This window comes from Asterias rubens, chromosome 2, assembly GCF_902459465.1.
Source record: "Asterias rubens chromosome 2, eAstRub1.3, whole genome shotgun sequence".
In the NCBI taxonomy this organism is placed as follows: domain Eukaryota; kingdom Metazoa; phylum Echinodermata; class Asteroidea; order Forcipulatida; family Asteriidae; genus Asterias; species Asterias rubens.
The window spans coordinates 7,488,005-7,513,296 of NC_047063.1; the positions used below are offsets into that span (position 1 = coordinate 7,488,005).

Consider the following 25,292-nt stretch of genomic DNA (forward strand, 5'->3'; position numbering starts at 1 on the left):
AACACTTTAAGAACATAAATACTTTAAAACATCAGCATTATCACACAAACATCATTGAAAACAGGTTTAAGATGTATACACTATTGTAACGGTTGCTGTTATACACCATTTACTTTGCTGTGCTGCATGCCATACTAGATTTTTTGGGAACTTGTATTTCTGTTTATTCTGCTCAAAACTGCGGAAGCAATGTCCTTTAATGAGTTTATGGGGGTGTACGTTGTGTTGGTACACTTTGTGCAGTTGCCCCAGAGCCAATTGGCATTGTTATTGGTGTTGTTGTTGGCGCCGTTGCTGTTGTTGTTGGCGCCGTTGCTGTTGCTGTCGCCGTAGTTGGCGTTGTTGTTTGCAACGTAGTTGGTGACGCAGTTCCCGTTGTTGGTGTCGTTGTTCGTGACGTAACTGCTGCAGTTGAGGGATCAACTGGAACACTTGTTGGTTGACCTGTTAAGTGAAAAATTTGAAGAAAAAAAACACGGTCATCATTGCTGAACTTGTGCAAGTATTTTCAATTTCAATGTACAGTGAAATTTGTATACAACTAGACCGCTCGTACACGACAAGCATTGATTTGCATCTGTTGATAAAAACAAAATGGCTGCCATGATTTACCTGGTGTGGAACCGTCTTCTCTGCTTTCCTCACTACTATCTTCTTCGCTTTCAGTTTCCATTGATAGCATGCCGTTCATATAGAGAGCCACATCATCAGGGCAAGGACCATCGGTGATTTCCATGTTTCGGCGGCCGCTAATGCACTCGATCCTCTCCAAGATACACTCTGACGGGAGTGTCCGGTTGCGGACTCCGTCGAACACACAGACTAGAGTGTCTTGGTTTGGTCGGGGGCATCGGCGGATACATTGATCGGGCCGGTCATCACGACGACCTGCGCAATAAGACAGGAAAAGTGATAAAAATAAAGTTAGTTTTATTATAGACATTGGACGTTCACACAGGTTTAATTAATAGTGAATGTCTATTTACTTTTTTTCTTCCCTCTATTTTCTTAAAACTCGATGACCAATTGAGCCAACATTTTCACAGGATGTATAATATGCATGAAATAACACCCTGTAGAAATTTGGGATACCTCGAGTGAGGATACCGGTCTTTGACATTTACCAAATAATGCATTTATATGACTGGGCTTACCTGGTCGACCGGGTCTGTTGTTGCCTCGGCCTGGTCTGCCCCAAGGTTTAGCCTCAGTTGTAATAAACAGCGCCACCAAGAGCACAGCAAAGAGTACTGTAAATGTCTTCATCTTTGAGCTACCTGTCAAAACACACTTGTTTATTTTGAATGCATCTTAATCTGAAAAAGTTTGAATTTATATTTTAATTTTAAAGGTACAAGGTTTGTGAGGAAAAGAAACACTATTTGTAATTTTTAGTCTGAAATCTTAATGATTGTAAGTTCTAACAAGTACCACATTTTTTTATGTGAAATAATTCCCTTTGAAACGAAGTCATGTCTTAGAAAACTGTATCTAAAAACCTGAAAAACAAAACTGCAAATTTCGGTTGTTAAAACCAAAGTTAACAACTTGCTGAAAACTATTACATGTTTTTACTATTTTCGCATGACGGTTAAGCCGACATTTTCACAGGTTTGTTGTTTCACGTATGTTTGATTTTACAAACACTGCAGCGACTATCTCGTCATCAGCTATATGGGCATATACCAATCTTTAATCAACAGAAAAACTGAAAATTTTGATACAAGCAAACAATACAAACACAGCGATGTCAATGCTATAGACAAACCGCTAAAAACAAAATTAAAAGTCCGCAAGAAAAAAACCAAAAAATATATAAAAGAGAACGAACCCACCACCTAAAAAATGTCTTTTAATCCTGCCAATAATGTAAAATAGCTCAACATTGAAATTGATTATTATACTTCTCAATTTTGTTAACATAAAAACACAAGCAATTGAAGTACTTACCAAGAAAATCCAACTCGACTTTTGGGACTTTGCCGTTCCGATAGTGAAGATCCAACTTGAAGTTATACAAACAATTCTGACTTTCGAAACAAATTCAGTCCCTTTTATTTGATTCAGTTGAAGGTAAATAGTGGGCATTTCTGTTTTGGGTATAGTGTTACACAGGTCAGGGCTGTGGTCATTCTGCCCACAGTACCAACTCGTAATATTATGACAAAATGCAAGGTGACCGTGTAACTAATTTAACCACAACACCCGGATGCACGTGTATTGCTATTGCTAATATTCATACAGGTGTTTAAAAACAGTTCATCACATACCACTCACGCAGGGAAGTGATGATGAATTATTACAGGAATTATATATGTATAAATCTATCGGTAAGTAGGATTTGAAACCTTGCATGGTGGAAATACGATATAGAAAGGTCTGCGGTAACACCATGTAATGACTGTCTTTAAAGAGTTGGGTGGTTCTGAAAAGAACCGTTGGTTTCTATCGGTGTTTCGACATGAGAGTAGAGCATCGCAGCTCCTCACAGAGGCGTGGTCAGGATTGGTTGGGAGGGGAGCCCTGACCCATTCCGATGAACCATCCCCAAAGAAAAAAATACTGACAAAAATGAATAGTCATTCGATACATAACCCTCCCAAGAACTGTTTCTTTGCCCCCCCCCCCCCCTCCCCTCTATCCAAAGTGTGTCTCGGGCCCTTTTCGAAACCACGTCTGCGGCTCTAGATTCGGCTCAGGATAGCTTGGCCCGGTTGCGCGTGACAATATACTCAGGTGTTCAGACGAGAGAAAGGAGCCTGAAGCCGAATCCAAAGCGAAGCCGTGGTTTCGAGGGCATGAGCCTCCCTCCAAATGCCTGTCTACACCACTGTCCTAGTTTAATGTTCTAAAATATAGTATCACAAACTTAGAAGCATGATTAACATGATCATTGATGTTCTTTAATTAAGTCAACGCCTGATCTCTTCCTAAATTAGAATTAATGGTATTAATGTTTTAGGCTATATGACATTGTTGTATTATGTTCTTAATCGAAGGTATAATGTTTGATCTGTGTATTAAAAAACCCACTTCCTGTCCGAATAAAGTAGTCTTTAAGGACCTGACTTTCACAGAACTTAGTTCTTTTCGAGGCAATTGATGAAACACGTGTGGATCAATGACGTCACTGCCATGACATAACCACCATTGGGAATTTCTGACAATCTGTTTTATAGCAGTTTTAAACTTAGAGGTTTTAAAGCAAGCTGTTTTTTTTGTATGATTAGTTACATTGAATAATAAACTTATTTTGTTTTTTATATAAATGGTTTCAAGGCTCTTCAAGGTGTTTCATTTTAGCCTTCGAGAAATATTCTGCTAGGGTCTAAACGTCAGGTCATTCAATGTTTTTTGCATTTACACCATTATCATTGTCCTTATCATAAGTAGTTTGCAACAGCAGTTTGCAAAAGGAGAGTTTACAATAAATAGACTAGTCTAAATATATTCCGTACGTCGTTGCGATGGCGTATATGTACCCGTTTTGAAATGTAGCCGTGGCATAACAGTCGGTTTCAGTATTCCAAACACAGCGGTTATTAATCATCATCTCAAGTCCTTCAATCTGGCCGACCTGAATCAAGACTACGAGTCGGTAACGTTCATACTGGAGAAGTTTGACTCTTGTTTTAATATTATCTGCTAGTCTCTTCACAATTTCAGGACCGTTTTCAGGTCGATATGTCACTCTAGTGAATTCATCTTCCAAGACTTTAGTCATGATTTCCTCAACCCTCTCTGGTTGGAATTTACAGCCTGGTTGAGGATCCATACGAAATGAGTTCTCGTACCGGGGCGGGGCCTCGTCACTCTTGTCGATGAACCGACGGGTGTCCTCGTCCTCTCCGCCCCGTCGAAATCGCCACCACATGGAGGTCGAGATGTCTCGGCCAAAGTATAAAGTATCCTTTCTGGATCTGGTGCTGTTCGAGCTGTCCGGTCGAGCTGGCCGGACTGAGGTCGCCTCCCCGCCAGTCCCACGGCCCGACAGAGCGGCCGCTGCAGCCTGGATGGTCGATGTCCATTTGGTTGGTTTGGGTTGCTGCTGTCGTCTGCCGAATGACTTCTCATGGACGTTGCTGCTATCTCTATTAAGTTGGTTTGTCGAGCCGGATACTTGACTCCAAAACGATGACGATCGAGACGACCTGGTCGCAAAGCTGCTCTGAGAGGCTTCTGCCATCCTGTCGAATCTTCAATCCACAACAATTATCTGCCAGACTTCATTTATAAAGTTTGTTGCAAGCTTCTGGCGACTTCAAGAATGCATTTCGTCCTCCCTCTATGATAATATAACCCGGCCTCGTGGCAACCATATAGACAAGGCTGCAACCAGTGCTGTTGATCTATGGTTTAAAGTGCTAGTTTTACGCTTATCATTTTGTATTACGTCTTTGAACACTCAAACAGTGCAAAAACGGCCACCCAATGTTGACAAACCTTGGGCCAGCATCAAATCAAATTGTTTTGTGGCCAAACTTTTGTAAGGATTAGCGATTGCGTACATAGCAATGGCGATTTATTTTGTTTGCAGATGGACTTAAGGTTGACTCTTTGGCGTAGAACTTATCTTCAACGACCTCTCACACATGTCCAGTTCAAATACTGTTGTACCAATACTAGCGTTTAGGTTTACTTTGGGGGTCCCAAAAAGTCTTTATTGTGTCGTCGCAATGTTAAACTTCATAATAAGTTTATTCTTCTGTACGTCTATGTACTTCACGACAACCTGTGGGTGGTTGACCAAACACTTTACATTAAAGAAGGGGAGGTTTGTTTACAAAACCAGTTCATACTACTGTTCGTGCATGTTTTCGCAGGACTTGAGCACAGGGCAACTGTTGCGAATTATTCGTCACGAATTTTGTGGCGTCAAAGTTGAACCGAGATTCACCTGTTTTTCGTGTGACTAGGGATTTGCTTTTGGTGGAATCAAACCGTTCATTTGCATACGGAATTTTTTTAAATGTTCACATGTATGTCTGTCTGATCTTTCCGTGAAGGGAACTCGGCAAACTCCAAGGGGGTTTAAACACTAAGCTGGCAACAGCAAATCTCTCTGATACAAACATTGATTTATGATTATGACTTACACAAATCAAGAAATTGTGATTCAGTTACCAGGCGACAAAACTTATTCTGGTAATTGTGGAATCAGCAGTTAGGTTTGTGGGATTCGAACCTACAACCTTGTAATTGCAAGTCAGGCATTCTAAACAAAGGACCTGGGGAGGGGGGGGGGGGGCTCCGCTGCCAGTTTAGCCACTGGCCGTGACGCCACGGTGCCTTTTAGCAAACAGACGTGTGATATTTACTAAAGGCTTAACGGTCAGTCACCGAATCGTTTTAAATTAATAGGCTAGGCTATAGACCAGAAGTTGGGTTTATTGCTAAATTGTAGCAAGGTTGTAAAATTGAAAACAAAATGTACCTCGTGTGAATGGAAAACAACTTGCGTAGTGTCCAAGATCCCACGTAAAATCTTTTCATTACAACACAGCCACACGCTGGTGGTAATTTGGCCCTTGGGAAAAAAGTAGGAACATGTTATCAAGTACAAGGGCTGACCTAATATTCAAGTGGGGTAGGCGAAATTTGTTCAGGCAATTTTATCACATTATTTCAAGGGCAAAAAGTCGGAAGTCGGAATAAAGTAGAAAGACATATTCATGCATGAATAATTTTTTTCGATCCAACACAACACATCCGTCACTACTATACATACACAATATCTTATAATAGTGCATTCAAAACTTTTATTATCTTTTATACACGTTGTATCAGCATATGCCAATAAATAATTTACAATGTTATACTGCATAGATTTGTTTCCATTTCAAATGACGCACACAATGATATTTATAGAATTACTTACCTATAAACAACAAATAACTACTTAGTAGGAGACGAGCATATGAAACGGCTATATCAGCTGAGAAAGTACATTAATTAACAAAGACAGAAATTTAGTCAGCAATATCATTCGATATCATGACAATTGTTTTAAGAGTTTTTTTTATAAAAACGTAAATTTAAACGCAACTGAACATTACGGAACAATTGCTAGAAACGTAAGTATTGACGTAATATAGTAAATACTGTCCCGAGCCAATATGGCTCATCAGGCCGGCGTTTATATTCGGCTTGCTTGGCATTAAAGACAGTGGACACTATTGGTAATTGTCGAAGACCAGTCTTCTCACGTGTATCTCAACATATGCATAAAATAACCAACCTGTGAACATTTGAGCTCAATTGGTCGTCGAAGTTGCGAGATAATAATGAAAGAAAAAACACCCTTGACACACGAAGTTGTGTGCTTTCAGACGGTTGATTTCGAGACCTCAAATTCTAAACTTGAGGTCTCGAAATCAAATTCGTGGAAAACTACTTCTTTCTCGAAAACTACGTCACTTCAGAGGGAGCCGTTTCTCACAATGTTTTATACTATCAACCTCTCCCCATTACTCGTTATCAAGTGAGGTTTTATGCTGATAATTATTTTGAGTAATTACCAATAGTGTCCACTGCCTTTAACCACCGAGAACATCTTTGTTATCCCACTGGACAGGATGAAAGTCCATCTAAGGTTACTCCCCAGTTCGTACCGGTACCCATTTGTATTTCTGGGTAGAGATAAGCAATCATGATGTAGTGTATTGTTCAAGAACACGAGTGTCGCAACTGACCATGCCAGGATTCGAACTAACATTCCGTAAATTACAGAACTGGGTCCAATCGCTAAACCAATCACTCGGCCAACAAATTTAAACGCATTTTTATGAGACGTAAATTTAGACGTGATAGAACGTTCATTTCTAAGAGATTGAAACTTAGACGTGATAGAACGTTAATTTAGACGTAATAAAACGTAACTTGTGCATTTGAAGAACGTAAAATAAGTAAAGATCCATCACTTTGTTTGGTGACTGCTTCTAACAAAGTTCATCCAAGTCGTGAATATAAATACGGGTGAAACACACGCACACAAAAAGGGACAAATATTAATAACAGGAATTGTAAAAATGACCCTGTCCACAATACTGATACAATTAGGAATTGATTTGTTCTTTTTGGCTTCTCCACTTTTCCCCGTTCAACAGAAAAACTTCTAAAATACAAATAAAACAACATTTTACACCCTATGATCTTTGATGCGATGTAGGTAGTAAACAGTGTCTAAACTAGTTTGTACCGTGTTACATTCCAAGAAAGTAGATTTTTTGTAACATTCCATAACAAATATTGATCACGAAATGTTCTCCAATACTCGTTCAATTAGTGAACATAAATAAAAAAGAATGAGACAACTGAAATGTGAATGAATTTTCTTGGTGGAACGGATTGCCTGGAACTGAATGCCACAGTTAATAATAAATACACGCTCTTGACAAGCGGTACCCCACCTTAATATGATCTTAGCATGTTAACTTCATAAAAACTACCCCAATTTTGGTTTGCATTCCAAAACTCCGCTAGCTGGAAGACATTATATAAATAGTTTATAATTAAAAAGCTTTATTATACATATTATTTGTCTGAGAGTTTAAAGATATGCACTACAGACGAATAACAGCTGCTGTTTTTTGTTATGGTAATGATCTAAGGTCAATTGAGACATTGTTTAAAGCTGTCTGTATTTCAAATAAAGGTCAAAGTTCAAATAAGAACAATCCATTTTTTTTTAATGGGAGAAAGGCAACATTATCGTGCCCGAAGCAGCCGTCGATTGCACCAAACTCTTCGTAACTTAGGATTAGTCTTGGACTTCCTTATTAGGATGCATTGAACCAATCCTAAGTTAGTTACTCGCCCTATAAACTTGAGATAGGATTAATCCTAGCGTTTCGTGAAATCGGCTGATATTCTTAACTAAACTACTGAACTTCAGTGTATTAAAAAAAAACAAGAAAAAAAAACGACCCCCATATAAAAAGAGAGAATCAAAACCTACAATACAAAATTATGAGAAAAGAACAATTTTTTCTGCCCCTTGGAAAAACTATGTCTGAAGTGAATTTTGTAATTAGGTCTATAGAAAAAATTAAAATAATTTCGAATTTCGAATGAGAATATTTCTTGATGTGATTTGTTTTATGTGCGGATATGTTTTAAGGAGAACCACTCTACAGCTATATACACCTGGATAGCGAGAAGCAATTATGGTTAGCAATCTGAAAAAGCACCAGAAACGTGGATTCAAATCTAAACCCCAAAGAAAACCCACATGTGATTTCCTATGCACTAAACATGCTGGCCTTACCCTTAAACAAAATTGAAACACCCTTAAAAAATTGGAACCACTGCAAACAAACAAATAATCTTTATAAACACCCACAATTTGGCATATTAGCAACAACATTAAAATATAAATATTTCTCCCGACCACAGATATGTACAGTAACTGATATTGTCAAAAAGATGACAATTTGAAAACACAAAAGATTAATAACTCTCCTCTCTCTGATTGGCTATCCCTTAGCAACACAAAGGCACACATCCAAAATATACACAATTATCCATCAATCAGCGAGATCTTCAAAGGAACTAGTTTTCTTAAAAGAGAGCTCTTGTTAAAACTTATCTGTGAAGTAACACACCATCAGTATTCATTCCGATTTAAGACTAAACTTAGAAACATCATTTCGTCTGCTCAGAACTGTACAGTCATTAGTGCAATATGTATGGGTTTGATAAAATTGCTTTTGCATACTTTGGAGCCCCTCCAATTTGGTTATTGAACAAGAGTGGTTTTCAATGTATTTGCTTGGCAAAAGCAAACATTGTATTTTCTAAATGAAATTTTTTATTTTTATTTTGATTTATTTAGTTTCATTTGTATAAAATTGCAATTAATGACATTATGGTACTGAGCCGATGATTTATCCTTAATAATTGTTTTTTTTTTTAAAGTTCAACAACCTAGTGCAAAGAGAAAAACAAACAAATTTAACAAGTATTTGTTATTTGCAAAACAGCTGTTCTTAGAGACAGTAAAGCAAAATCTCACTTGAATTGCAACAAATTAAAAGGTTCACCCATTAATGTGTAATCTTCACTCAGAACTGTAATCCACTCGAAATTTTTACTTAAAAATTTGTAATTTATCAAAAGTTAAAAGGGCTGTGTCCTAATGATCTACTCAAAATCAATTTCAGAGGAATTTGCAAACACTTTTGAAACAATAATTAAGTAAGATTAATATTGTTTACATCCTTAACACACCACACAAAACTCTTCATGTACATTCACAAACGGCTCATCTCACATATCAACTTTCTGTACAAATCACAATTTTGATAGAAAACAAGTTTCTGATTTTACAGTGCCCAATATTTTCAAAAGCTTGAAGTTAATAAGAGAGGGCGGTATTTTGGCTAATAGGAATGCAATTGAAGTAAATGTGCCATTTGCTTCCATATAAAATTGTAACCACAATTGTGAATATATAAAACAAGGAGTAGGAGCATATAAGATTTATGATAAATGGCGAAAAGTGCACTAATTACCATCAAAATCACGCTTAATAACTTTAGGTGCTTTTTTACCCGAATTCAAGCTGTCAAAGATTTGCTTATTAAAATCACAAACTATTGGTGATTACTTTAAGTGTTGCCTTCACCAAGTTCCTTTCACTTTTCTTGTCTGTTAATTGAAAGTTTTAATATTTAAGAAAGCTATATGACCAAAAATGTATTTAAAGAACGTGATTTCGACCCTGTAAGCCATGGACCTTTTGTAAGATACATTAATGCATACACGTGTGGACAAAGCTCCACACATATAGTTAGGGTTATTAACCCCTCAATCATGCTCCCCTATTGCTCTAAAATAAGGGAATCACTGAGTAGGCGATGAGGTCTGAAAATGCCGTTTAAAACCGGCAGGGTTGTGGTAATGCAATGAAGGACTATGCTGAAGTGTACCAACCTTTTAGTGCAAACCTTATATGTTATTCAACTCAGCCAGGATTTGATTAAAGGGTATTCAAGTTTTCTGGAACTTTTAGAACCGGGTGTCCAAATTGTTCACAAACAATACATTTACATTTGTGTGATGGATAAGACATGGTGTCCAAAATGAAAACATGGTGTTCAAAAGACACCCAGACACCCCTTTGGCTGACCAATGGCAATGAAGGCCTATCTTGCTGGAGGTGATCGGGAATTAGGTACAGCAATCATGAATGTTCATGACCTTGGACCAGGTATACCAGGTGCAGCAATCATGAATATGCATGACCTGTAATCAGGTACAACAGGTACAGCAATGCATTCATGAACATTCATGACTAGTCTTGGATCATGTGGCAGGTACACAATCATGAATATTCATGACCTGTAACCATGTGGCGGGTGTACAGCAATCATGAATATTCATTAATGTGTGTAGCTGTCTTCCACACAATCACATCCCAGACTTAAATGATATTTGAATCCCAAGCGTCACACCAAGAAGTTGAAATCTCTGTCCACACAGAATATTTAAAAAAAAGTCCAACCTCAGTAAAAACAATGAAAACTAGTCGAGTCACGACACACATTAAGAAACCTGGGCTCAATGTCATGGCTCTGCATGCTTACCGCTTACAATTACCGTTCTCCACTTACAGGGCAAGCGCAAAATTTCTGCGGAAGCTGTAAGTGAAGAATGCCTATGTAATGTGGAGTAGGGCCCGGGTCAAAATTCCCTGTTAACCTGTGAAATACGCTTGACCTGAGCGCAGAATACCCTGCTTCCGCAAGCGCCGATTAGTTGCTTGCCGTAAGCAGAGCCATGATATCAAACCCTGAAGACATTGGATACAAATACACCGCACTCCAACAAATCCAGAAGGCCAGCCTTCCTTGTTTGATTGCTTTTTTAGTTTACTGTACAAATCTTTGGTCACTAGAGGGCCTACTGTCATGATCTTAGTGATGCTTGTGTGAGGATTGCTTTCAGTAGCAGCATGAGTAGCATCCAACTCATGGACGGTCTAAGCCATGTTCCTCGACCACAATCAGTGGAATTTTCCTGTTGAAACAAAAACGAAAATTTAGATTTAAGAGATGGAACAAATGTTTGAAAATTAACATAAAAAATTGAGGTATTTGAAACTTTGCATGGAGTATAATTAGGTGAGATTTTGGAAATCTATTTGAGTAGTGTTGGGACTGAACATAACCAGAAGTTGACAACCACCGGTTCTTCCAGGCAACTGCCAGTTCTTTGTTAGAACCAACCTTGCTCAAAAGAGATTTACACTCAGTGCTACCATAATAATTGTACAAAGCTCCCTTATAATAGACTTTGACTGAGAATTGGTGAGGTATCAATGTTTGCGGCAACACCATATGTATATCTACTTTGATGGATAGATTTTGTTCTTGGGGGAACTAGGTCTTGCTTTTCATTCTACTGCTGTAAAGTAGATTTTAGAACACAAGAGACTGCTTGGTTCTGAAAAGAACTGTCCTGCTACTTAACTAGTCATATAACCTTGGCGGAAGGTAGAAACTCAGCTGGGGACCTACTTTCCCTAAGTGGGTATAGGGAACTTCTCTTTATTTACTTCACTGCTGCTGAATAAGTTCTTAAAAGCTCCCTTCTTATTAGCCTTGATCAAGGCTGTTGACATACTGTTCCCCGGCCCGGTTCGCGGCACACGCATGCATGCAGTGCATACACAAATGTACATTACCATACATTGTACAGCGAGAACAGTACAGCGTAGTCATGAGTACGGTCGTGTCTCAACCTCGTACGTGTGGCTGTAACAACTTAGAAAGCACTAATTTATAACGTACAGATGGTACACACGTATGGATGGTACACATATTATACATGTACTATATGTGCGCGTTGTGTGCTATTATATGGGGCCGGGGTGCACTGGCAGAGTTCAACGCGGGAAGAGTAGCATCCTTTCTCTATGGTAGGATTTATGCCGATCGCGGCCGGCTGTAGCGCCTTGATCAAGGCTGCCTTCTTATAAAATCTGGTTCCCAGACTCCTCAACTTACCAATTCATGCTCCGAGTGGCATGATTCCGGTCGCCTACGATGCGTTTGTGTTCGTAACCTTTCACACCACTCGACGGAATTGTAGACAACCTTAGTAGGTTGCAAATTGATAGGGTCCGTGACCAGACATTCACAGTCTGAATCCACCACTAATAAGATCAGATTACTGTGAGGAACGTTATGAATACTGTAAGATCTGAAAAGATAAACAAAAAATAATAATAATAATAATAATAATAATAATAATAATAATAATAATAATAATAATAATAATAATAATAATAATCATCGTATTTATAATGCAACTTTTGCAAAAGAAACAGAAAGTTATCAAAGGGAAGGTATATGTTTGGTAATCACTCTTAAAATAATAAAAAAAACTTTCCGTTAGAAGCCTACAGCAGCTTTAAATAGTATAAAGCGTATTGAGAAACATTTCACTTCGAAGTGACATGGTTATGTAAAAAGATATCAGTTTTTTACCAGAATCTGGGAAGTGTTACTGTCAGTAGACTTCTCAGATTGTGTTTTCCTATTAGTGATTATTCTTCGCCCCAGATTTTAGGCGACATCTAAAAAATGAACCACCTTTTGAAGTGAAATTTTCACATGTTAGTTTTATTACATAGATTGGACAATATAGGATTTGAGGCATTACAATGATTATAACCAAGAACCAGGCCTCGTTGGGATTAAACCACTAGTTGAAAACCTCTTCACCACACATTGGTTCCCTTATTTAAACATTGACTACTAATAATTTAAACAAACTATTTCATGACCAAATATTCCCCTAAACTCTTGCAAAAACCATTTGAAGAATGATTTTTCATTTTTACTTACTTCCGACAATACTGGCACTGAATGTAGCCATCTTTTGGAAGTCTCTCACTCTGTGCGATGAAGTACAACATTTCCTGATCACATGGTTCGTAAATCACCTCTTCAGCTGCAAACAACAACCAAATAGAGGTTTTAAAACTTTATTTTGTCCCTATATTTGGTTCCTACTCACACATGTATCTGGATGTTAGATAAAACTCAAGGCATAAGCTAATATATAGTATCAGATCCTAGGAGTAGAGGGAAATATTGTTATTACAGTTAGAATGTACTAAACAACAATCATAAAGAACCTGTACTACAAAATGTTTACAAGAATAACAAAAACAAAGGTTGATAAAACACTAATGTGGGCAACGAGCATGGATTGTATATAAAATAGCAAAGTATCAGATCCTAGGATTAAAGGGAAATGTGACTTAGACAGAATTAGGCCTACCTAACAATAAAGAACACCAGAGAAATAACACTGAAGAATGAATAATAATAAATAAACTAAATAATTATTCAATAAAGCTAGTTACTTGACCATTGTTGCTAGTTAACCCTGTTTTCCTTAGACAGGTGTAGCACCCTTATGAATAATGATGGAAAACATTGTCACTAATAATTACTGGAAAATTTGATTGGGGACGAGGGGTTACAGACCCCCCCCCCCCCCAGGACCCCTTATGGGGTTTGTTAGCAATGGAAATATTTTACACACAATCTTCAATGCAATTTATCCTTGTGAGGATTCAAATTCAGGATAACAAAGCAAGAAATATGCTTTCGCTTTAAAACACTCAAACAAACAAATTTCAATTCAAAATTACAAAGAAGTACATATGGAATTACAAACAAGTTATCAAGAAACAAATGGGTAACAGCTGCAGTTGGGTGGAAGCAGGGGAGTTACAGACCCCCCTCCCCCCCCCAAAGGTCCCCTGACATGGTACACTGCTGAAAGCTTAGCAATGATAATTATTGTCAGGATAAACAGTCAACCAATGTTCAATCAAATGGCAATTCAAGCGTACAAATTACATGTAGAACAAGTTATCAAGTTATTAAGTTATCAAAATGCAATTGTGTAAGATCTACAGTTTTTTACAGAAATATGGCCACATATTGGTTATCACAGACCAACATGGGTACACTCTGCTAATGACCAATGCATTTCTCAGTACTAGTGTGACTGAAACATTCAAATTCAAATGCAGAACATTCAATGTCAAGTTAAACAATATGTGAAATATAATTTTCATGAAAAGATTCAATCAAATGACAAGTCAAGAGTACAAAGAACAAGTTATCAAGTTATCAAAATGCACTTGGGTACGAACTGCAGTTTTGTACAGAAATATGGTCACATATTGATGTCACAGGCCAACATAAGTACACTTAGCAATGACAAAAGTTTACACATAATCATCAATGCTATTCTCTGTAGCGAGATTGAGACATTCAAATTCAAAACATTTGTTGACAAGATAAACAAAGAATGAGATATGAATTTCATGAAAAGATTCAAACAAAAATGCAATTCAAAAGTACAAACAAAATAATAAATATGGAATTACAATCAAATTATCAAAATGCAATTGGGTAACAGCTCTGCAGTTTTTACAGAAATATGGTCACTATATATATCTATACATATTAAAGTGAGTATTACAATTAGTCCTGTGGTTGATCCGTTCTGTGTTGGGAGTTAGTCGCGCACACACTGGATGCGCTGTGTAATAAAGTCATAAACTTGCCATGGCGTTCAGTGTTGCGTGACAAAAAAAAGTGAATACGTATGTCTTTATACGCACGCGTTTCGGCATATAGAGCCTTTTGGAGACGCACAGCGTTTCAAATTTTGCGCGTATATCAAAGACACGCATCGGAGTTTCCCTCCCAGGGGTTAGAGACGTACGCAGAGCTAGCGTGATACGGCGCGCTGCCCATGGTAGCGAGGTTGGGGAGATGGCCTCAGCATTCGATCCAGAGCAGGCATAAACAAGTACAAACATAAACATATTGATTTATAGCAAAAGGAGGAGCAAAGGAATAAGAGAAGGTATCAAGAGAAAGCGGACACAATGTAGCCAATTAAACTTATCAATTTATAAACAATTGGTGGCTATGAACCAATAAGAGTACAGTTGTGAGGACAAAGGATGGTCAGTATGAAATGGTGGATTGTAAATGCATTGTATGTATTACATTGCGGGGAAACAAGGATATAGGATTAGAGAGCAAGCTGCATCAGGATTCAACTAACAATAGGCAATCATATATATATAAACATATGCATATACCAATGCACAATTAAATCTCAACCAAGTCATGTTTAAACATTAATTGCACTTGGTAAATATCTATTGACTTACATGTACTTGTTGATGCCCCAACAAAGGAATCATCCCGACTGTAAAAGAGCCCAAGATGAGACAAAACCCTGCAAAGAAGAAGATTCAAATGGCAAATATGAATTGGAGAATCTTTCATGAACTTGACCAAAAAGAGGGAGAGCTCTTTCATTCAGCAATGGCTTAAAGGCAGTGGACACTATCGGTAATTACTCAAAATAATAAATTAGCATAAAACCTTACTTGGTAACAAGTAATGGGGAGAGGTTGATAGCATAAAACAGTGTGAGAAACGGCTCCTTCTGAAGTGACGTAGTTTTCGAGAAAGAAGTAAATTTCCTTGAGTTTGATTTCGAGACCTTGAATTTGAGGTCTCGAAATCAAGCATCAGAAAGCACACAACATCGTGTGACAAGGGTTTTTTTTCTTTCGTTATTATCTCGCAACTTCGATGACCGATCAAGCTCAAATTTTCACAGGTTTGTTATTTCATGCATATGATGAGATACATCAAGTGAGAAGACTGGTCTTTGACAATTACCAATAGTGTCCACTGTCTTTAAAGACAGAAGTATTTGGAACTTACAGGATCAGCTGTTTGGTGAAGCCCATTACAAATGTACCAAGTGATATCAGAGGCTGAAAGGTAAAAGAAACAGGACAACAAATTTTATTTGGTTTAACTCATACACCAAAGAAGAAATAAAGGATTCAAGCGACCCCTTCTTCTTCTTCTTCCTATACGAGTACAAGCCTCACGTGTGAGTAATATCGTACTATGAAGTGCAAAAGTAAGCACGCTGCGGGAACATGGCGGTAAAAAAGCTCACAGAAATACGTGAAATAAGGTGTATTTATACAGATGCAGGTAGGCTGCTGGTGCAACTTTGCTACTCTTGGTGGTCTAGTGGCAAGACAGCGGCTCTAGAATGGCAAAGGTTGTGGGTTCGAATCTCACCCATGTTTACAATTTTGTTTTTAAATGAGATATCCCCCAACATCACAAGGCTGGACAGCCACTTCAAGTTGGGGGCTGCCTTTAATTGATTTGAGCTGTTGTTGGCGCCTACTCCTAGGGCTGAAACAGGGTATCCCCTTCACAGTCCATAAGGATGTAGGTATGGGTATCATCCACTAGGAGCCTGGCTGGTAGAGCAGAATGCACTACCTTCCCATTTTTTTTTTTAATGATTAAGTGCCTTGTTGTAGGGCACAAGTGTCATGACCAAGATTCAAACCCCAACTCTGCTGCTGACGAAAACACCAGAGTTTGGGTCCAGAGAACTAGACTGCTAGGCCATAACACACCACAATTATGCCTGTGGATTCTTCACAGGACTCGAAAAACACTTTGATGTATACGTAAAAAACTAAATAATACTGAATAAGTTCATGGAATTGGACAAATATTTATTCAAATTTTATGTGATTTTCAAAATAGCTTTAATACTTACATCCAATAGGTGTGATGCTGCATTGTTCACATTGATAATAATCTCTGTACACATTGCTTGGTAATCAATATGCTTTATTCTGAAAAAAAAAGAATTGTAAAAATCTTTACGATAATTCATATTCATAATAAAGTTACAAACTGTAATTGGTCAAATTGCCATCAAACCCATGCAGTAATATGTTCAAATTCAATTATTGACTTGAAGTCACTGGACACGCTTGGTAATTTTTGTCAAAGACAAGTCTTCTCACTTGGTGTATCTCAACATATGCATAAAAGAACAAACCTGTGAAAATTTGAACTCAATTACATGTATGATCATCGAAGTTGCGAGAGATTAAGAGATTAAATAACACCCTTGTTACACACGTTTGTGTGCTTTCAAATGCCTAATAAAAGGCTTTAGGCCTGATGAAGTATTTCATTATTTGAGTGAGAAATTACATCTTTACTCAAAAACTATGATACTTCAGAGTGAGCCGTTTCTCACAACGTTTTATAATCAACATCTGTCCATTGCTTGTTACCGAGTAAGTTTTTATGTGATCAATTATTTTGAGTAATAACCAATAGTGTCCAGTGCACTTAATAAATGCGATAATTTTTCCTTGACAAGGACAAAAGACTTCTCTTACTCAGTGAACACGTTTTTCTCCAGCATTGCATCAAAGACTACAGCATGTTGCGTTAACGAAGCAAACTGCACACCAACCTAAACGACAAAAGTAATAACAAACTTTAAGATCAGATCACAGTCAAACTTCACCTTAGAGAAAGTTATCCTCTTACTTACTCAGAAAACGACAATCAAAATTTAGTTTCATTGAAAGTAATTAAGAAAAACCGAAATTAACGAAATGAATTTGAAAACAATTTGGGTTGAACTATGAACATCCACTGGCGGGACCATATTACAAACAGGGAGGTATACGGCAATCTACCGCCACTATCCGAGACAGTTATGCACAGACGTCTTCAGTTTGCCTATCACTGTTAACGTTCAGCCGATCAACCTATATCGCATCTGGTCGTCTGGATTCCTCCTGGCGGACATCCAAATCGCGGCAGGAGGAAAATGAGCTACCCAGACACCATCACCAGAGACACTAATCTCAATCAAACCGAGACTCAACAACTCATGAGGGACAAAGCAACCTGGCACCACTTCATCAAAGCTACTTCTACTATTCCGTCCAAGGACGAAAGATGAGGATGATGATGAACAAATTGCTAGAGTGGGACTTAAACCTGTGACCTCCTGATTAAAGTGCCGGTGCTCTACCAACTATCTAGCCCTATGTTGACTGTCTCCCTATCTTTGTTCGGGGTGCCAGTCAGAAGCCATTTAACCTGTAACTGCTATTGTATAACCAGGGATCACAGCCAAGTTTATGATACGACCTGAAAAGCGGCGGCAGAGGGATCATCTTAAGGGGGTGACTTTTTTAATTTCAACTGAATAGTAACATTTTAAGTAGGATTTGAAACTTTGCATGGTGGAAGTAAGAAATAGAAAAGTTTGCGGTAACACCATGTAATAACAATCTCTCAATGAGTTGGGGTGGTTCTGAAAAGAACCGTTGGAGTAACATTTTACTTTGTTCAACCTAAAACTATTATTTTTCCAGACACATTCAAACATACAATGTGACAATCAAATGTACACTCTAGTAAGCAGTTTTTAGATTTCTAGAACTACTTCTGGAATACTTACCTCAGTTTGTTCTTTGGACACAACCACGTAGCCATGCTCATCAAGTAGGTAGCAACCCACAGACTAAACAAAATACAAATATGATATAAATTAAGGACATTACTAAGTAGCAGTATTGACATAAAGTCACACACAAAATAGTCAACAACATATTATATACTAAGTGGTGTTTGCAAGCATGCATCTGGCCGTTGAAAAACAAAGGGGAAATTTTCAAAGGCACAACGCAAGTGCGGAGCGGGGCAGCCGAAACGCCACAAGACACGAGACCCACAATGGTACCCTAGAAAATGTTGAGGTTTATTATGCTCTTAGGTGCATTGTTAGCATGTACTAGGCTTATTTTACATTATTGTAGTTGTACATTGTTGTTGCCAGGCTTATATTAGGCGCCGACTTTAGCGCCGAACATTTTCTTTTTAATGCGGAATTCCGCGGAAACGCGGAAGAGTTGCATGCCTGTGTTTGAAGCTTTGCACAGTGAGGAGATTAAGATCAGAATAAATTATAAATAGTAAACTTGAGTACAAATTGTGTGTTAAAACCCTTTTTTGTAGAAGTGTTTGCGCTGGAAAGAGCCAGTGGTCTCAAAGCTTCTCTACTCGCACTGAATTGTCTTCAGAGTATACTAATTCCGAAACATCAAGACCATACTGACTCTTTTCAGAGCCCACACTCCTCCCCAACATAGGTTTTTACACGTGGCTGTACAGTTACTAACAAACTATTTTCGTATTATGGTTAAAGACAGTGGACATTACTGGTAGATACTCAAAATAATTATCAGCATAAAACCTTACTTAGTGACAAGTAATGGGGAGAGGTTGATAGTATAAAACATTGTGAGAAACGGCTCCCTCTGAAGTAATGTAGTTTGCGAGAAAGAAGTAATTTTCCAGAATTTGATTTCGAGACCTCAGATTTAGAATTTGAGGTCTCGAAATCAACCATCTAAAAGCGCACCACTTCATGTGACAAGGGTGTTTTTTTGTTTCATTGTTTTCTCGCAACTTTGACGACCAATTGAGCCAATATTTTCACAGGTTTGTTATTTTATGCATATGTTGAGATACACCAAGTGAGAAGACTGGTCTTTGAAAATTATCAATAGTGTCCAGTGTCTTTAAACTTACATCATTATAGCAGGTGAGTTCACAATGGTACGCAACGTCGTTGCAATCTTCCATCAGCTGCACAATAAAGAATAATTGAAATCCTTCATTAATAACAAATACAAATTTAGTGTGCAAATATATCCACCCTGCTGGGAGCTCAAGGCGCAGAGAAAAAAATACATTACAAATAAACAATATAAAGATAAAAAAAGGTTTAGATTGTTATTTGTCTAAATCTCTTACACTGATGTAAATTAAGCACTTATACTCGGTACTTTCCTGAGATCTTTGAACAAAAATTCACAGGCATACTCTGGTGGGATTTGAGCCAACGACCTTTGCAATTCTGGAGCAGTGTCATACCAACTAGACCACCAAGATTGCCCGGTAGCTAGAGGCAGTTTGAATACTATATCTTAGCAGTGGGTACCGCAACGATTAATTGATGTTAAATTTGCACAGGGGAAAAAGAACACTATTATAGCATATATTGTAAGATGGTGGACAACAAGATTGGCCTTGACACTGATGTAAATTAATGATGACAAAGATTAGGTTTTCTTCACTTACATTGAGTGTGGTTTCCATTAGGAGATCTCTGAAGTCATCCAATAGCATCTGATGACCGATTGCTAACATCAGATCAGACAAGATATTATTTACAAAATTGTCTGACATTTTATTATTTATTATTGGTTGATTCATTTGAATAAAAAACAATAAAAAGCCATTACACCATTCAAACTCGCAAAGTTAAGAACCTAGAAATTAACAATTATAGGATAAAAGCATACATCAAAAACACACAAACACCCCAATAAGCTTGTTTGTGAATGTTAGCATCTTGCCAACTCATTAAACAACCAATCCTAATAAAACAATTTTGGGTCATCAAAAATGAACTACAACACAAGGTCAACCAATCAAATCACTTAAAGGGGGGGTACAGAATTGGTAAGAAAAAACCTCGTAAAAAATTCCTAAGATCACAGATTTACATAATACTTACACGGTCTAATGATAATGATAGTAGAAAACATCCCTTGAAATATTTCCGTCCATAATGCCATATTTGATGAGAAAGAAAGAAAAGTAATTTTCCGATCGGACTTTATCGCTCCGGTAGCGTTTTATTAATTTTTTGAATCAATTTCGTAGATACTGCCCTCACACGACCAATAATAGTTATTTTGTTTTCTCAATTCGGCACGCGTAAATAATTCGCGAACGGTCGGTTACTGGTTCGCAGCAAACGTCGTTCTCAAGGATGATCGATCTCGCCGCGCAAAGCGCACCAAATTAACCCTCCGTGGAGATGAGCCAAGCATATGAGGTTGTAGTGTTATTCACGTCGATGAGTTGGCCACGTTGCTGCTCTAGACACACGCACGAACACACACACGTAAGCTAAGTCATGCCTGAGACCAGCACTATGGCCAGTTCAAGCCCAATGAAGTGAGTATTTTGTTTAATTTAGAATCCAACAAACTTGTCATTTCATCATCTGATTTTTTTTTTTTTTTTTCAATAAGAAAATCTTCACCGTCAAATCGGAAAATCTTCGTGTGGCATTCCAACGATACCACTATTAATAGTATCGTTGGTCACAGTTTAGCTACGTCAAAAGCACTCTGAAATCTCTGTGAACTCATGATTTTGACAGTTTTACGAAATTATTTCTCTTTCACCTTGTTAAAATTTTAGGGCCTTGAAAAAAAAGCCAGACAAAAACTGAGACTGGCCTCTGTCTCTGTGAATTTGTTCAGTCAGTCACTGAAAATAAGCTATTTTTTTATTCCTACATTTTAGTCCTAGTGGTGGCAGTGCATCTAGATAGGCCTACTCTACCATGCTGTTTCAACACCTGTGGATAAGGAGTTCCATGAACAACAAACCCTTCCCTCTGTTTTAATTAAAATGTAAGTTATCAGATTTGTGTTAGACTTTCCAAGATAAGTAATGTTTGTATCAAAAAAACAAGTTGTGATAAACATTTTCTCTATCAAATGGATGAAACCAGGAATGTTTTTTAATTGGTTATCGAGGGTGGTTCATCAAACACAAGTCAAACTCAAAGGTGTTGATTTATTTTAAAAGGTTATGTGATGGTTGAGGTGAAAGCTCAATCACAAAAGGAAAACAAAAGATAGTTATGTGGCAGAGTAAATGCAGTTTATTTGCAAGGCATCTAACATGACAAGACGAGACTATAAAAAAAGTTTTTTAAAGAAATTTATTGGTGTGGCTTTCTCTTTTTCAGCAACCCTGTGGGAACTACCAACGGTTAAGATGAATTCTTTGAAGACAGTGACTCGATTTCCTCTGGATTGTAAGTTCAGTATGCTTCTCTGTTTTTGCATTGCAAAGATAATAAAATTGACTAATAAATTAATCTTTGCAATTTTTAAAATAGTTTTATTTCTTCCTAAAGTGGCCACCTAAAAACAAAAAATGGCTGACATTTTTCAGTTGAAATTAATCTTGACCTTTTTCTAACAGCCATCCTGCTAGTGCTAGAGTACGTTAAACTTCCTACGAATGCGAAAGCGAAGCGACTATGGCGTGAATTTGACGTCACAACTCCGTTTTCGCTGCGAATATTTGCAAGAGTCGAGCACAGGCCAACTTCCGCGAATATTTGTTGCGAATTTGTGACGTCAACATTCGCTTCGCATTCGCATTCCCAGGAAGTATGAACCGGGCTTTACAATACTTTAGGTAGAACAATGTTTTGTGCACTTTAAACAATTTATGCATGTTGAAAGTAGCTTTTTTAGGTGAAAACAAATAAATAAAAAAGAAAACATACATGTAACTGATTTTTGTTTTGTTTTGCCGCAGTCTTATGATGAAAGATGTCACTACTTAAAGCCTTTTTAGTCAGAGTTTGTTTCAGTAATTCACCTCGAGGTACTCCAATCTGATTAAGCCTTCTTTGTTTTCTTTTTTATTGAAATTGATGTGTAAAAATGCAAGTAAATTTCAGCGTTCAGTTTTATCAAATCAGACAGTAGTTTACTTAGATTTTATGAAATTTTTGGCTCGTATCTGGGCCCAATTTCATGGCTCTGCTTACCGTAACGTAAGCAAAGAGTCAGCGCTTACTTAAGCAGGGAATTCTGCGCGTATGTCAAGCGTATTTAACAGGTTAACAGTGAATTTTTGCATGTGCACGCGTGTACTCGACGTTACTAAAATACTAGTCATTATTCGCTTACACCGCTAGCGCAAAAATTCTGCGCTTGCACAGTAAGTGAAGTAATGGTGATCGCAAGCACAAAATACTGCGGTAAGCAGAGCCATGAAATTAGGCCCCGGTCATGCTTATTTTGTATTGTAAATTTGTTTGAAGAAAATTGAATCATGGTAAGTTTGGTTGGGGAGAAAAGGTTAGTTTTTTCTTTTTTCTAATGTGGCTTGGTTAAAACAACAGTTTAGTAAAATGAAAATTTATCTTATTGTTTCTATTTCCCTCCAATTTCAGGCCTAGCACTCTTGATGACCTACCGTTTTTTCAAGTTAAAGTATTGGGCGATTCCTTCACGAGGTACTTGCCGAGGAACTTAAACAGTGACTGGTTTCTTCCTGATGTTGTAACCCAGCCAGGAGCAACATATTTCTTGCAAAATCGGAAAAATTTTCCTTGAAATGTAGTGTCATAGATATGTAAATACTTCAACAAATAATGACCATAAAAAAGTTACTTGATACTTTGTAGGAAACACTGCAGCTGTTGATAGTTTTGAGAAAAGATTATTTTCGAAATGATATGGTTTGGACAATTGGTCATCAGAAAATATGTGAAGCTGAGAAACAATTTGATTCATGTATGAATCGTTCCGCTGTTGCCAGATATGTGGTTGGTAGCGCTAAACATTGATGAACTCTATGTTTATGTGAACATATTATGGTGATATTTTTTAAAATTTGGTTTGGCTGTCACATAGACAAAAACCAATCTGTGTCCCTTAATGTTATTTGTTATTTATTATAGCAAGGTACATGGACTTAGGTGTCTGATTTTTGTGTTTAAGGTACTATACAGGATTGGTAGAGCTGACAAAATAGTAGTAGTGAATGTGATGGGATCAGCTAATGCCTTTTTTCTTTTTTCTTGAGGTTTTCAGATTCAGTTTTGTCGAACATGACTTAATTTCAGAGGGAAGTTTTTCACAGAAAAGAATGTCTCTGGTATGAATTTCATTGTCAAAACTGAAATAAAGCAACATTTTTGTATCCTTACCGATTCTGTGTAATACAAAAATGTACCTTGAAGGTAAAAAGCAATGTTCATATGATTGCTTTACAGGGTTTTCATTATTAATATTTAACTTATTTTATGCAATACTAAACATTCCAAAATGTCCTAACAGTTGTATTACAAGTTGGATGTGATACTACAAAAAGCAAGAAAATAAGTATCAAGTGGAAAGTATTTTAACTTGGGTAATTAACAGGTCTCCTAATTACTTGGGTGTCCCTGCAATTACTTTTAATTGTACTGCCACAATACTTGTGTGTAAATCTTTTATATAATTGTATTTTTTCTGTTTTATATAATTGTGTGTACATGGAAATGTTGGTAACTGTGTGAGACATTCATGCTGCTGAAAGAAGAAACCGAAAACAAATAAATGTTTCCATAAAACAGGAAAAAGTGTGACAGAGTTTTCATTTTGTTGGTATTAAAAACTATTAATTTGACTACTGAACCCCCACAAGAGGTGCAAATAAATAAATAAATAAATGAATATGTGGGATTGGGCTCGTGACGGTGATGCCTTACAAGAAAATAGTGCATCTGAAATAAGAGTATAAACCAATGAGATTTTTTTAGCATCTGAAAAATGCTTTAAAATTGTTATTTGTTGAGTGAAAAGTTAAAGTGAAAAGTTTGTGAGACCAAATGTAAGAAAAACAAAACTGTTTTCCCAGTAGCTGACTGGCAATGGGGTACAAGTTTTTCTTCACAACGAAACCACGAGACGCTAAATAGTCTGGTACCTCACTGTTTACCAAACACAGCTTTCAGATTTCTCGTAGTAAGTAGGAAGCCGCACACAATCAACTTGCCTAGCGTTTTCTTACGCAGCAGCTGATTAGTCAAGAAGGCAACGTAGTACAGTCTGACCAATCACAATCGGGCTCTCATTTTTTAGCCATGCTGGACATTTTGATTCAAACGATTACGCTGACGAAGACATATTCTGTAAAGGTTTTTGACTGTTTTGGGTTTCCTTAGGAAAAACGAACATAGTAAAATACTAGATGAATAGTGTATCTAACACTCATTAAGGAAAATTATTCTGCCCAATTTAGTTAAATATTATGAAAATGACTTTTACGGAGACCCTTATTTCTTCTCAAAATCCGTGATGCTTTTGGTCTCATATTTCTGTATTTTTAGCACAAAAAATCGTGTTATTAATTTTCTAGGTACAATAAAACATTATCGCTTCGTTGTGTGATGTTTTTTTTTCGTTACAGTGTTTAATTTTCCCGAAATGAATTTTTGAAAACGTGTCCTCCAAGCAGAAGCTCATAAGATACGCAGCGAATAGCTGTGTTTTAAAATTAAATATTATAAAAACGACTTACGGAGACCCTTATTTCTGCACAAAATCCGTGATGTTTTTGGTCTCATATTTCTGTATTTTTAACACAAAAAATCGTGTTATTAATTTTCTAGGTACAATAAAACATTATCGCTTCGTTGTGTGATGTTTTTTTTTTCGTTACAGTGTTTTATTTTCCCGAAATGAATTTTTGAAAACATGTTCTCCAAGCTTATTATTTATTGATAACGGTCATGCATCC

At 37.2% G+C, this 25,292-nt stretch overlaps 3 protein-coding genes and 1 long non-coding RNA gene across 4 annotated transcripts in view; 1 reads left to right on the plus strand and 3 right to left on the minus strand.

The window, feature by feature from the left end:
* Positions 1-205: 205 nt before the first annotated feature.
* On the minus strand, positions 206-1,266 carry LOC117302520 (mucin-2-like). Its single transcript, XM_033786494.1, has 3 exons — positions 1,155-1,266; positions 613-888; positions 206-444 (listed from the first exon to the last, which is right to left on the minus strand). The coding sequence occupies exons 1-3, from the start codon at positions 1,264-1,266 to the stop codon at positions 206-208; spliced, it is 627 nt and encodes a 208-aa protein (XP_033642385.1).
* A 2,170-nt stretch (positions 1,267-3,436) lies between these two features.
* Positions 3,437-4,186, minus strand: LOC117302619 (tctex1 domain-containing protein 1-like). The gene has a single exon (XM_033786603.1). The coding sequence runs from the start codon at positions 4,184-4,186 to the stop codon at positions 3,437-3,439; it is 750 nt and encodes a 249-aa protein (XP_033642494.1).
* A 2,300-nt stretch (positions 4,187-6,486) lies between these two features.
* LOC117307271 (voltage-dependent calcium channel subunit alpha-2/delta-3-like) overlaps positions 6,487-25,292 on the minus strand; it is a 120,221-nt gene continuing 101,415 nt past the window's right edge. The window contains exons 28-37 of the mRNA XM_033791982.1: positions 20,046-20,107; positions 19,494-19,550; positions 18,361-18,423; positions 17,282-17,358; positions 16,645-16,723; positions 15,777-15,829; positions 15,212-15,279; positions 12,852-12,957; positions 12,009-12,204; positions 6,487-11,019 (exon numbers count right to left, since the gene is read on the minus strand). Coding sequence (XP_033647873.1) covers positions 10,909-11,019; positions 12,009-12,204; positions 12,852-12,957; positions 15,212-15,279; positions 15,777-15,829; positions 16,645-16,723; positions 17,282-17,358; positions 18,361-18,423; positions 19,494-19,550; positions 20,046-20,107 — 872 coding nt within the window. The 3' untranslated portion in view covers positions 6,487-10,908. The remainder of the gene's footprint in view (positions 11,020-12,008; positions 12,205-12,851; positions 12,958-15,211; positions 15,280-15,776; positions 15,830-16,644; positions 16,724-17,281; positions 17,359-18,360; positions 18,424-19,493; positions 19,551-20,045; positions 20,108-25,292) is intronic.
* On the plus strand, positions 20,643-24,132 carry LOC117307272. Its single transcript, XR_004521060.1, has 4 exons — positions 20,643-20,930; positions 21,285-21,394; positions 21,736-21,804; positions 22,960-24,132. It is a non-coding gene; the product is annotated as an uncharacterized LOC117307272 (long non-coding RNA).

Excerpts from the sequence above, each read along its gene's own strand:
- LOC117302619 (XM_033786603.1), bottom strand. The coding sequence starts at position 4,186 with ATGGCAGAAGCCTCTCAGAGCAGCTTTGCGACCAGGTCGTCTCGATCG.
- LOC117302520 (XM_033786494.1), bottom strand. The coding sequence starts at position 1,266 with ATGAAGACATTTACAGTACTCTTTGCTGTGCTCTTGGTGGCGCTGTTT. Across the intron at positions 889-1,154 it reads CAACAGACCCGGTCGACCAG|GTCGTCGTGATGACCGGCCC; the intron begins GTAAGCCCAGTC and ends CTTATTGCGCAG. Across the intron at positions 445-612 it reads AGAAGACGGTTCCACACCAG|GTCAACCAACAAGTGTTCCA; the intron begins GTAAATCATGGC and ends TTCACTTAACAG.